This window comes from Symphalangus syndactylus, chromosome 2 (genome assembly GCF_028878055.3).
Source record: "Symphalangus syndactylus isolate Jambi chromosome 2, NHGRI_mSymSyn1-v2.1_pri, whole genome shotgun sequence".
Classification (NCBI taxonomy): domain Eukaryota; kingdom Metazoa; phylum Chordata; class Mammalia; order Primates; family Hylobatidae; genus Symphalangus; species Symphalangus syndactylus.
The window spans coordinates 13,688,185-13,700,198 of NC_072424.2; the positions used below are offsets into that span (position 1 = coordinate 13,688,185).

Genomic DNA, 12,014 nt, shown 5'->3' on the forward strand with positions numbered 1-12,014 from the left:
ATGGTCTCTCTCTCTCTGTTGCCCAGGTTGGAGTACAGTGGCAGGATTTTGGCTCACTGCAGCCTTGACTTCCTGGGCTCAAGCGATCCTTTCCACTTCAGCCTCCTGAGTAGGTGGAACTACAGGCACACATCATCATGCCTGGATAATGTTTATATTTTTAGCAGAGACGGGGTTTTGCCATGTTGTCCAGGCTGGTCTGGAACTCCTGGGCTCAAGTGATTTTCCCACCTGGCCTCCCAAAGTGCTGGGATTATACCATGCCAGGCCCTCGTTGGCATTTTAGTAAGTGACCTTCCAGCTTTATATGTTTTATTTTTTAAAAGCAAAATAATATAACATTTTATTTCATAGTTTAGGAAAACACTACATTACCTTATTTGGATCTTTACAAAATCACAGTGAATTTGATGGGGTGGGGTGGGGTGGCGCATTGGTATTAGTAGCTTAAGGCTGGGATTAGAGGCCTGAGCCACTGCACCCGGCCAGTATACATCACTCAAAACATTTTTTTCTGTTTACAAGAGTTATTTGAGCTCAAAGCATGAAAATTTAGAAAAATACAGAACCCCACCCCTGCCTCAAGAAAAAAAATATTCCAAAACTAATAGGCCCATCAATGAGGGAAAACCTTGATTGGCATTTTATTTTACTTTAATTTTAAAATTTATTTTGAGACAGAGTCTGGCTCTGTTGCCCAGGCTGGAGTGCAGTGGCATAATCTCGGCTTACCACAGCTTCCATCATCTGGGCATCTCCCACTTCAGCCTCCCAAGTAGCTGGGACTACAGGCGCGCAGGCTCAGGCCACAACGGCTTATTTTTGTATTTTTTGTAGAGATGGGGTTTCGCCATGTTGCCCAAGCTGGTCTTGAATACCTGGCCTCAAGTGATAGAAAGTGCATGGAAATCAGGATCATGGTAGAGATAACTTGACAGCCTATCTCATTCAGTAAGTGGTGAAGCTGAGACTAGAACCTAGGATTTTAGATTCCAAGTTAATTTTTTTTAAACCATACTGTGATGCTTTGAAAGTTACTAGTTCCTTGTCTTCCCAGGCCCTTTATTAGTTCGTTTAGTTTGAGTCTTCATGTTTGTTATAAATTACTGTTTTTAATTCTGCTGAAATACACATAACATACCGTTTTATAATCATTTTTAAGTGTACACTTCTGTGGTATTAAGTACATTTACATTTTTTTGTGCAATTGTCATCACTATCCTTCTCCAGAACTTTTTCATCTTCTACAAATTCATTTATATTTCCAAGTTATTTTGTCTTTCTGTATTAAGTGCTTTTGTATGTGTGGTGTGAATTAATTAGATTACTACATATAAAGCACTCAAAATAATGCCTGGCACATAGCAGGAACTCAACACAGGGCCAGGCAATGTTGCTCATGCCTGTAATCTCAGCACTTTGGGAGGCTGAGGTGGGTGGATCACTTGAGATCAGGCGTTCCAGACCAGCCTGGCCAACATGGCGAAACCCCATCTCTACTAAAATACGAAAAATTAGCTGGTGTGGTGGCACATAACTGTAATTCTAGCTACTTGGGAGGCTGAAGTGAGAATCGCTTGAACTCTGGAGGCAGAGGTTGCAGTGAGCTGAGCTTGTGCCACTGCACTCCAGCCTCGGTGATGGAGTGAGACTCCGTCTCAAAAAGTAAACAAACAAACCAACAAACTCGACACATGCTAGCTGCTTCCTACAAACCAGGTGACAGAGGCTAACAGAGATACAGCTTTGCAGGGATGACAAACAGGAAGTGGAGGAAATGGGAGGTGGATAGAAAGCCTGTTTTTTGCAATTTGTTTTTGGTCTTGTCTTTTCCTTGTTAAATTCAAAGTGATTTTGGATAAGCATACATATGCTATACATACGTAGTAGAATTGAAAAATCATGAAATGAAATTCAGCACAATTTAGAGTTTGGAATCATAGTTTTACAAAGGGTTGAAAGGTACGATGTTAATGCATGCATATAAATAAATGTAAGTATGAGACTCAGTCCTTAATAAAAGTATTTAAATTTTGTCTGACAGGATTTGAACTTTTTGAAGAGCTGCCAACACCCAAGTTCAGCTTTGGAGGCAGATCTGGAAACAGTGTAGCAGCATTGGTTTTCCAAAAAATGTGAGACTTTTTCTTGGACAAATTCAGGTAGCTACACAGAATCTACACAGCAAAGTTAACCTGACACAGAAAATCCTTGTGCAAATAAATGCTTAGTAAGTACACAGGATGCACATGTTGAATAGAGTATACTGGATTGGTGAAAGAAAATAATAATAATGAGCATCTAAGTGGTTGGGTTTTAGAGATCAATCAAGAATAATTTTAATTTTCTTTTGTATTTGAAATGTAAATAGTTTTCTTTTTGATTAAAAAAATTTCCTGTAACTGCTAAACAGTTAAAAACTTTAAAGTAGTAAATGAGTTTATAGAAAGCATGTATTCTTGATTTTTGTGCCTTGGTAAAGTTGATAACTATTTATGATTATTTGACCAAATTATTCCAGCATCAGAATAATAAGCAAAATAACTTTGTTAGTGTTTTGTTAGACTGTTTATGAAATATAACAAGAAATACTATTTTGTGTTGGATGGTGGTTATTTTTAAACTTAATTAATACCTGTGAAAAGGCCTCTTACCTTTATGTATATAATTAAACAAAATCAGAGAAATGTATCAGTTGCTCAAGTTATCAAGCCTGCATTTTGCAGCTATGGTCTTCTACACACTATAAGGGTAGTAGAAGGAAAGAGAACTAAGGAATATTATTATTTGCTAGCGCTATGTTAAGTTGTCTTATTAAGTAATTGAATCCTTTCAATATCTTCTTGATGTATGTATTGCTTGTTCTTGTTTCTACTTATAAGGAAAATGAAGCTGAGAGAAGTGAAGTCACTTTTATGAGGTTCAATAGTACAGGATGGAGCCAGGATTTTTATCTGGGTCTGTCTGACTTTAAAACACATACTCTTCTCCTAGCATACTCTGCCTCACGGGTACTAAGTCTCTGCCTTTGTAGCATTTACAGTACAGCTGGAGACCTATGATGATTACATATAAAGTTCAGTTAGAAAAGATGGGTAGTTATTTTATTAGTGTTCATCTATGGAGTATCAGAATAGCAGTCAGCCAACTCTGTCTCATATCATCCTTCATTACTTTTCCCCATCTCCCTACTCAAAGACTTGCCTCTATTAAGAATTTTGTCATTCTTCTGTGAAAGGGTAGTGTAAGTTATATAAGCCCTCAGTGATACATGCACAAAGATGTTCTAGTTAGGGGCTAATTTAGCAAGAGAAACAGTTTATTAATGTTTTTGAAAAGATAAGTCATATTCATACTTAATACCATTTTGTATTTGTAATATTTTAATATTAGAGCCAAATACAAATTTTTGCATAATTTTTTGATGATTTTCAGCTTTGTGGGCCTATTGGGTTACATAACTGACTTTTTGTTTATTTGGCAAATGTTACTCCTGTATTGAGTAAGTCTAACATTACGTCCCTTTTCTTTTTGGGGACGGGTAGACGAAGGAGTGAGTTTTTCATTTAGATCAACATTGATCAACTATTAAGACAAGATAGTTGAAGATATGTATGTGGACTTTCAACAAAAATAACATTTTTTGAAAAGCTTTTATTTTCAACATGTAAAAAGTGAGAAATTACTTCAAAATATATGCAATTTAAATTTTTTACAAAATTGTGTTGATTTTACAAGACAGGAGATCTTGAACTGTAGAAAATTTTATGGTTTTTGAGATCGGGTCTTTGTTTTTTTTTCCACATTAATATTCTTTGATTTCAAATATAACATAGATAAGTACTCTTAGAATTTTGAGTTAAGTATATGCTATTTTAATGTGCTAATCCTACAAACTAGGCTTTCTGTGTGACTAGACTGAGATGTTGAGTTTGATTCACAAAATGCTTGGAATGGTTCTTTGTTGAAAAGCTTTTCGAGTCACTATTTGGGGCATGTTTGTGCCATTTGCAAAGGTGAAGGATTTTTTTTTTTTTTTTTTTTAACCATAGAGCCTTTGATAAGGTTAGGAAAAGGAAGTTGTCGTCTCTTCTTATTACTCTAATCCTGCTGGAAGCTAACTTCTTAGGGACTAAAACCAGAACAAATGGAAGGTCCAAAAATGCTAATAAGAAATTAGTATTTCCACATAATACCAAACTGTAAAAACCAGGCCAGCAAATGTCCCCCACGTTCCTGAAACAAACCATAAATACATTATTTAACTTAGTATTGTTAAATTGTATAAATATGTGGGTAACTGTGACAGAAATTATGCACTTATAAAAAGGAGCAGTAAGTTACATACTGAATGCTGTTTTCTGTGGATAAGAAGTTGGAATTGTAATTTCATTTAATCGAAAGACGCTTATTTTGAGGAAACTTGTTTGAAATGCAAACGCGATTTCTCTGTGGAGCCTGCACGGAATGGCTGCTTTTCACTATGATTATTGCTGCATAACAGGCCACTTCTGTGTGTAGGAAGTACGTGTGCAAGTCCAAAGGGAATTGAGGCCTGAATGGGTGGGTTACACCAATTAGCAAATACAAAGTTTTCAGTACATTTTGTTTTAAGCCAGGTGCACAAGTTAAAGTCGCTTTTTGGGGCTGGCATTTATGTATGTGAGAATCAAACCTGATATCACTCTTGGCAGCCTGACTAAAGCCATTTAAAAATAAGTACAAACTGTCCTTGAATGATTTTTTTCCCATTGTAGTAGCACTGAGTTTTCCTTTTTTCTTCATCTGTGGTATGCATGCAATCTTCTGGGTTTTTTTTTTTTTTTTTTTTTTTTTTTTTGAAGAAATAAGGGAGCTAAGTATATACAAAAGACTTTTAGTCTTTTTATGAAACATGTGCTTCAGTGGACTTACTTATTTTAAAATTTCTGTGATACTGTAATGCAGTACTGTATGTTGACCTCAATTCACATGTATCCAGAGTATAATAGAAACCTCAATTTTTAAGGAATCTACATTAGTAAAGTTTCTTATGGCCTTGTAATAATTTTCTTCAAATTGGTATACAAAGAAATAGCATATTCCTGCCTATGTTAATGACTTTCATTTATGTTCTTTTAAGTAATTTTATTTTATGAATTGTGTGTGTGTGTATGTGTGTGTGTGTCTCTCTGTCTGGTGGCCTACAATGAAAATCTGTACAAATGTGAACAGTTTGTCTCCAGGGGAGAGCCCTGGGGTTTGATTTCCTGTTTTTGGCTCTGTAAGCTAACGTGTATGTGCTCCTGGACAGCCCTCTGCTTTGAGAGTGTGAGACCAAGTGTCTTGTGTTCCACAGGAGTAACCTCTTTAGCTAATGGCGTGTGTGTGTCTGTGTGTGTGTATGTGTGTGTGTGAGGGGGTGTTGATGGGCTCTGAAAGAAGTCTTGTCTCGTACATTTCACTGAATGAAGGCTGCCCATGACCTAGAGCTTGATTGTGGGAGGTGAGGAGCATATATGGCTGAAAGACAATTGCATAGTGGGGAAAAAAATTAGGAAATTCTTACATTTCTCTTGGTTAGGCAGGAAACAGAGATGTCCATAGAAGAAGAGGGAGCTCATCAGCATGTTTTATTAACAGTTAATGGAAGAAAATTAATGCTAATTTATTCTTCATATACACCATGCAATTTGTTAGAAAAGTAAAAGAATAGTTTGAAATTCTTTGGTCAATTGATGGATTCCTATGTTCAGGGCATAGAAATGAAACTCAACATCAAGCAGACAAATACCCAAGCCCACAGGCTACATAAATGCTGAATAAAACCAGCTCTACAATGGAACTCTGAAAAGCGACGGGTAAGAAGCCTAATGAATGATTGAATATGACCTTAGCAAAATCCCTGGAGTGTTGTTGAAAGATCATTCATTTCCAGCTTAGATGTCAAGATGGGCTCCAGTAACCAGGAAAAAAAGAGCTTGAGTCAGTACTTACTGAGTTTTAAAAATCTTTTGCAACACAGTGTATTAGACTGATCATTAAAAGGGCTTCTCTAGCTAAATTTTGAGCTGTCACTATAGTTTAGGCCCAGGGAAATAAACTTTAAAAGATAGGAATAATTCCTAAGACATGAATGTATCAATATCCTATCCTGCTTTTCTGGAGTAGGACTTCAAAAACAGATGTATAGGCTGGCAGAATGTACTTTTGTCATGCTGATACCATTGTAAAAAAGACTTAAACTAGGAGATCAATTGAGCCCTAAAGTATTTGCAAATTACTTGCCTAGCTTGTTAGAAGAAGAAATAAAAAGCCAAAATCTACATTTTTGTTTTCAAAAGAAATGATTTCTTTGTTTCCTGAAAAGATGAGAAATGATAAATTCTTCCATGTTATATTTTTACGTATGTATTTTTATTACTGTACCGTATCAACAAATGATAAGTATTTTAGTGAGTGATCTTTATTGTTCATAGTATCTGGAAGCATCTTAAGAAAAGCAAATCTAATACATCTGTTTTCCCAAATATGTAAAAATTTACACATGATCCAGCAATTAGCATATCGTGTATATTTCTGAGTAGCTTAGGAAAAATATGAAAATACTCTGGTTGAATAAGGGGACTGTGAACTGTATTTCTCATTTTTCATTAATATATTACAGATCAGGCAGCTTATCATCGATGATAGCAGAATCAAAATGGTATTGGGATGGCTGTAGTTCCCCAGCTTTTGCCTGCCTTACTGCTGCAAAGAGGAGAGAACTGTTGGGAGGAAGAGGCTAAATGTAGAAGAGTGTGGGTGCTGTCAGTTCACATTTTCCTCCTAACCCTTCTGCTAATAGGAAAATGTCAGGCCTTTGTTCCCATCTAATTTTAGTACATCCTGGCTAAAAAAATGTTAGGATGAAAAAATGTTAGGATGATTTCCAACCATGGAACTTTGAGGGGTGGGGTAGGGGAAGGAAGAGTGGAGGAAAGAGCAGTTTATACTCCATATCCGTCTGCCTTTCTGCAACAGCAGCTAGCCCCTACTCTGTTGATTTGGGTAATGAATAAATTTAGATGCATTGAAGCAGTGATAATTAGGTTTTCCTTCTATGTTCTCAGTAAGAAGCCTAGTTGGTTTCTGAATGGGGAAAGTCATAATATGGTATTTAATGAAACATACCTGGTGGAATTAAAGAGCCGTACGCAGCTTTGGAAGAAAGGCCTGAAATTGTGAGTGAAAACTACATGTGGTGCTATGTATAAATAGAACCTTTGAGATGCATTTGTATTTCAGGGAAGCTGCTTTTATACTGTTATTTTGAATGAGAGTAATATTTTGATTTTTAAGAATCAGTCATAAGCAAGGCACACAAGGCTGAGCTGTTTATCCCCTCTGTAAACGCAACAGGCCTAGAGGGAAAGCCCAGATTCAGTGAGAGAGCCAATTGGATCAAACAATTGATAATATAGTTTGTTCAAGAGATAGGACAGACTTCTTGGCTTTGTAGTTGAAACTACCAATTGTTGTGGTTGTTATTTAATTAAAAAGTGATTAACTGAATTAAACTAAAAGGGCAATTCTGAATACTGGAGCTCACTACGAAATAAGCTGTCTTCCCCCAGTATTCAGTTAGTGAGCTAAGGGTTTCCTTTTGGAATTTGTATGATGAAGACATTATGTAGCAGAATTAAGATCATTTCATTATTTGCAATGAATTAAGCACATTATTTTCTGAACTTGAAATTCAGTTGAATTTATTTTGGTTCCTTTCATTTTATAACAGCAGGTAATTTGTTAAAATCTATTAAGCAATAGAATAGATGTCAAACAAATGATTTTTAAAAATATTTAATTTTGGAGAAAAAATGATTAGACCTAGCCAAGTTACTTTCCTTTTCTGGTCTTCAGTTTTTCTTTCCATAAAACAGGGGCACTTAGTGATATTTAACATTCTGTATCCTTGTTAGCTCATGTTGCCATAATAAAATACCATAAACTTGGTGGCTTAAACAACAGAAATTTATTTCTAGAAAGTTAGTTCTGAAGGCTGGAATTCCAAGATCATCGTGCTGGCAAGGTATGTTTTTTTTTTTTTTTTTTTGAGACGGAGTCTCGCTGTCGCCCAGGCTGAAGTGCAGTGGCGCGATCTCGGCTCACTGCAAGCTCTGCCTCCTGAGTTCCCGCCATTCTCCTGCCTCAGCCTCCTGAGTAGCTGGGACTACAGGTGCCCGCCACCGCGCCCAGCTAATTTTTTGTATTTTTAGTAGAGATGGGGTTTCACCGTGGTCTCGATCTCCTGACCTCGTGATCCACCCGCCTCAGCCTCCCAAAGTGCTGGGATTACAGGCGTGAGCCACCGCACCCGGCCCGGTATGTTTTATTTTAAGGCCTCTTCTCTAGGCTTGTAGGTGGCTGACATCTATGTGTGTCTACATGACTTCTTTGTGTGCAATGGGGTTGGAGGAGAGAGAGCACATAAGCTCTCTGGTGTCTCTTATAAAGAGCACTAACCCCGGCCGGGCATGGTGGCTCACGTCTATAATCCCAGTACTTTGGGAGGCCAAGGAGGGCAGATTATCCTAGGTCAGTAGTTCAAACCAGCCTGGCCAACATGGTGAAACCCCGTGCCTACTAAAAATACAAAAATTAGCCGGGCCTGGTGGCACACACCTGTAGTCCCAGCTACTCGGGAGGCTGATGCAGGAGAATTGCTTGAACCTGGGAGGTGGAGGTTCCAGTGAGCCAAGATCACACCACTGCACTCCAGCCTGGGTGACAGAGTGAGACTCCATCTCCAAAAACAAAAAAAAATAAAGAGCACTAACCCCATCCTGAGGGCCTTACTCTCATGGCCTCATCTAACCCTAATTATTTCACAAAGGCCCTATCTCCAAATACCATCACGTTGGGGGTAGGGGGTCAGGGCTTCAATATGTGGATTGTAGGGGAAACCAACATTTAGTCCATAATACTCCTGAAATCAATTGAGGCTTAGAAAAAGCCCTACAAAATAGGCTTCTAGAATAGCTGTCGCTTGGTATGCACGAGGGATACTGGGAACACCTGCTTATAACCAAATCTATACATAGGTGAGTTTTGCATCCCAAGAATATTGGATTATCGATCTGAGTTTGGTTGAAAAAAGCCAAGTATAAGTGGACCCGCATAGTTCAAACCCATGTTGTTCAAGGGTCGACTGTATAGATGGGGAGATTAAATACTCCATTTGCTAACTGTCAGTTGTTAGGTAACTTGATGGTTCTTTTAAACCAAGGTATCTGTACTCATACATACATATGTACATAAAATATTTGAAGCAGTCAGATGAGTATTCAATCTAAAAAAAACCTTTGTCCATGTTTTCTTAAACTTCGTATTTGAGTGTTGTCACTGATATCTATTTGATAAATTTGTATACATTTGACCAAAGCGTTTTTTTTTTTTTCTTTGAGACAGAGTCTCACTCTATCTCCCAGGCTGGAGTGCAATGGTATGATCTTGGCTCACTGCAAGCTCTGCCTCCTGGGTTCAAGCAATTCTCCTGCCTTAGCCTCCCGAGTAGCTGGGACTACAGGTGCCCGCCACCACCCCTGGCTAATTTTTTGTATTTTTAGTAGAGACGGGGTTTCACCGTGTTAGCCAGGATGGTCTCGATCTCCTGACCTTGTGATCCGCCCGCCTCGGCCTCCCAAAGTGCTGGGATTACAGGCGTGAGCCACTGCGCCCGGCCTATTTTTTTTTTTTAGATAGAGTCTCTCTCTGTCACCCAGTCACCCAGGCTGGAGTACAGTGGTGTGATCATGACTCACTGCAGCCTTGACCTCCCAGGCTTAAGTGATCCTCCTGCTTCAGCCTCCCTAGCAGCTGGGGCTACAGGTGCATGCCACCATGTTGGGCTAATTTTCCTATTTTTTGTAGAGATGGGGTCTCACTATGTTGCCTAGGCTTGTCTTGAACTCCCGAGCTCAAGTGATCCTCTTGCCTCAGCCTCTCAAAGTGTTGAGATTACCGACGTGAGCTACCGTGCCTGGCCTAGAGATATCCAGGAAAGTTAGGAATTTACATCTTATTGTTTAGTCCACTTCCATTTTTATATATAGAAAGATTGAGACCAAGACTGGGCCTTAGGAAAATTGTGATAATTTGAGGAATCTCCCCAATATGGTTGTTTTTTGACACAAGACACAAACTACACACAGATGACCTAATTTGCCACTCTGAGTATAGTATATGGGTATAGTATATAGGTCTGCCCTTCTTTTTTTTTTTTTTTTTTGAGACGGAGTCTCGCTCTGTCGTCCAGACTGGAGTGCAGTGGCGCGATCTCAGCTCACTGCAAGCTTCATCTCCCGGGTTCACGCCATTCTCCTGCCTCAGCCTCCCGAGTAGCTGGGACTACAGATGCCCGCGACCATCCCTGGCTACTTTTTTTGTATTTTTTTTGGTAGAGACGGGGTTTCACTGTGTTAGCCAGAATGGTCTTGATCTCCTGACCTTGTGATCCACCCGCCTCGGCCTCCCAAAGTGCTGGGATTACAGGTGTAAGCCACCGTGCCCGGCCCTTGCCCTTCTTATATATAGTATGCTGTGTATACTACAGTGTGTATAGTATATGGGTCTGCCCTTCTTATATATAGTATGCTGTATATACTACAGTATATATAGTATATGGGTCTGCCCTTCTTATGCCCTGTGTCTGTCCAGGCTACTGTCAGTTTGTCTCTGTAACTGCTTATTTCCCCAGTGAAACGGAAGTATGTTAAAGGTGCTAGCAGAGTACCTTCTGTATAGTAGGTACTTAAGGTTGGTTTCCCTTCCCTATATTTCAGTGAAACAGCTTGGAGAGAGAAGCAGTGGTTTAGACCCTGCATATTAGGAATGTGAATATTAAGTGAGAAATGTAAAGCAGCTTAGCGGGATTGCTGGCACACACCAAGGCCAAATCAGTGTTCTTTCCTCCAAGGACCCTTCTTCCCATGGAGCTAATATGTTTAATTGTTTGAGATTTTACCCCTCAGTGCCATGGTTTTAGTATATTCAGTTCCATTGTAGGCATTTGTGTTCTAGGAGTGATTAAATGAGTGAAGAGAGGAGGGGTGCTAGATAAGTGAGAGGGAAAGTTTAGGTAGGCCTTTCAGAACTTCTTGGAAATCATGCTGTGTAGCTTCTTCCTTAATCTCTAGCTAGCGCTGGTGCTGAAGCACTTATTTTTTTGATAGACCAAGTCTCACTGTATTGCTTGGCTGGAGTCAAACTCCTGGCCTCAAGCAGTCCTTCTGCCTCAACCCCTGAAGTAGCTGGGACTCCTGAGCGGTACACTGTGCTGGGCTTGAAGTACCTTTTTTTTTTTTTTCAGTCATTTAAGAAATGAAGATATTGGCCGGGCGCAGTGGCTCACGCCTGTAATCCCAGCACTTTGGGAGGCCGAGACGGGTGGATCACGAGGTCAGGAGATCGAGACCATCCTGGCTAACATGATGAAACCCTGTCTCTACTAAAAATAAAAAAAAATTAGCCGGGCGTGGTGGCAGGCGCCTGTAGTCTCAGCTCCCGGGAGGCTGAGGCAGGAGAATGGCATGAACCCGGGAGGCGGAGCTTGAAGTGAGCCGAGATAGTGCCACTGCACTCCCGCCTGGGTGACTGAGTGAGACTCCATCTCAAAAAAAAAAAAAGAAATGAGGACCAGATATTATAATGCCAGATTTTCATGAAATGTCCTTTATGATGTGTCAGCAGAGACTAAGAATACCTCTCGGATTTAGATCATTATCTGTTTTAAGTGGTAATTTTTTTTTTTTTTTTTGGAGACAGAGTCTCACTACGTCACCCAGGTTGGAGTACAGTGGTGCAATCATGGCTCATTGCAGCCTCAACCTTCTGGGCTCAAGTGATCCTCCAACCTCAACCTCCATAGTAGGTGGGACCACAGGCATGTGCCACCACACCCAGCTATTTTTTGTAATTTTTGTAGAGACAGGGTTTCGCCATGTTACCCAGGCTGGCTTTGAACTCCTGGCCTCAAGCAGTGCTCCCGCCTTGGC

General features: G+C 39.5%; 2 protein-coding genes across 4 annotated transcripts in view; both read left to right on the plus strand.

The window, feature by feature from the left end:
• Positions 1–4,352, plus strand: part of EEF1AKMT2 (EEF1A lysine methyltransferase 2) — a 34,921-nt gene extending 30,569 nt beyond the window's left edge. For both annotated transcript variants that reach the window (XM_055246239.2, XM_055246254.2), the window contains one exon: positions 2,045–4,352. In XM_055246239.2, coding sequence (XP_055102214.1) covers positions 2,045–2,139 — 95 coding nt within the window. In that variant the 3' untranslated portion in view covers positions 2,140–4,352. The remainder of the gene's footprint in view (positions 1–2,044) is intronic.
• The window catches only part of FAM53B (family with sequence similarity 53 member B), a 138,658-nt gene continuing 128,703 nt past the window's right edge, over positions 2,060–12,014 (plus strand). The window contains exon 1 of one of the 2 annotated variants that reach the window (XM_063617008.1): positions 2,060–2,162. The gene's annotated coding sequence lies outside the window, so the exon portion shown is untranslated. Of the gene's footprint in view, positions 2,231–12,014 lie in introns of both variants that reach the window. The other variant, XM_063616996.1, reaches the window with a different exon arrangement.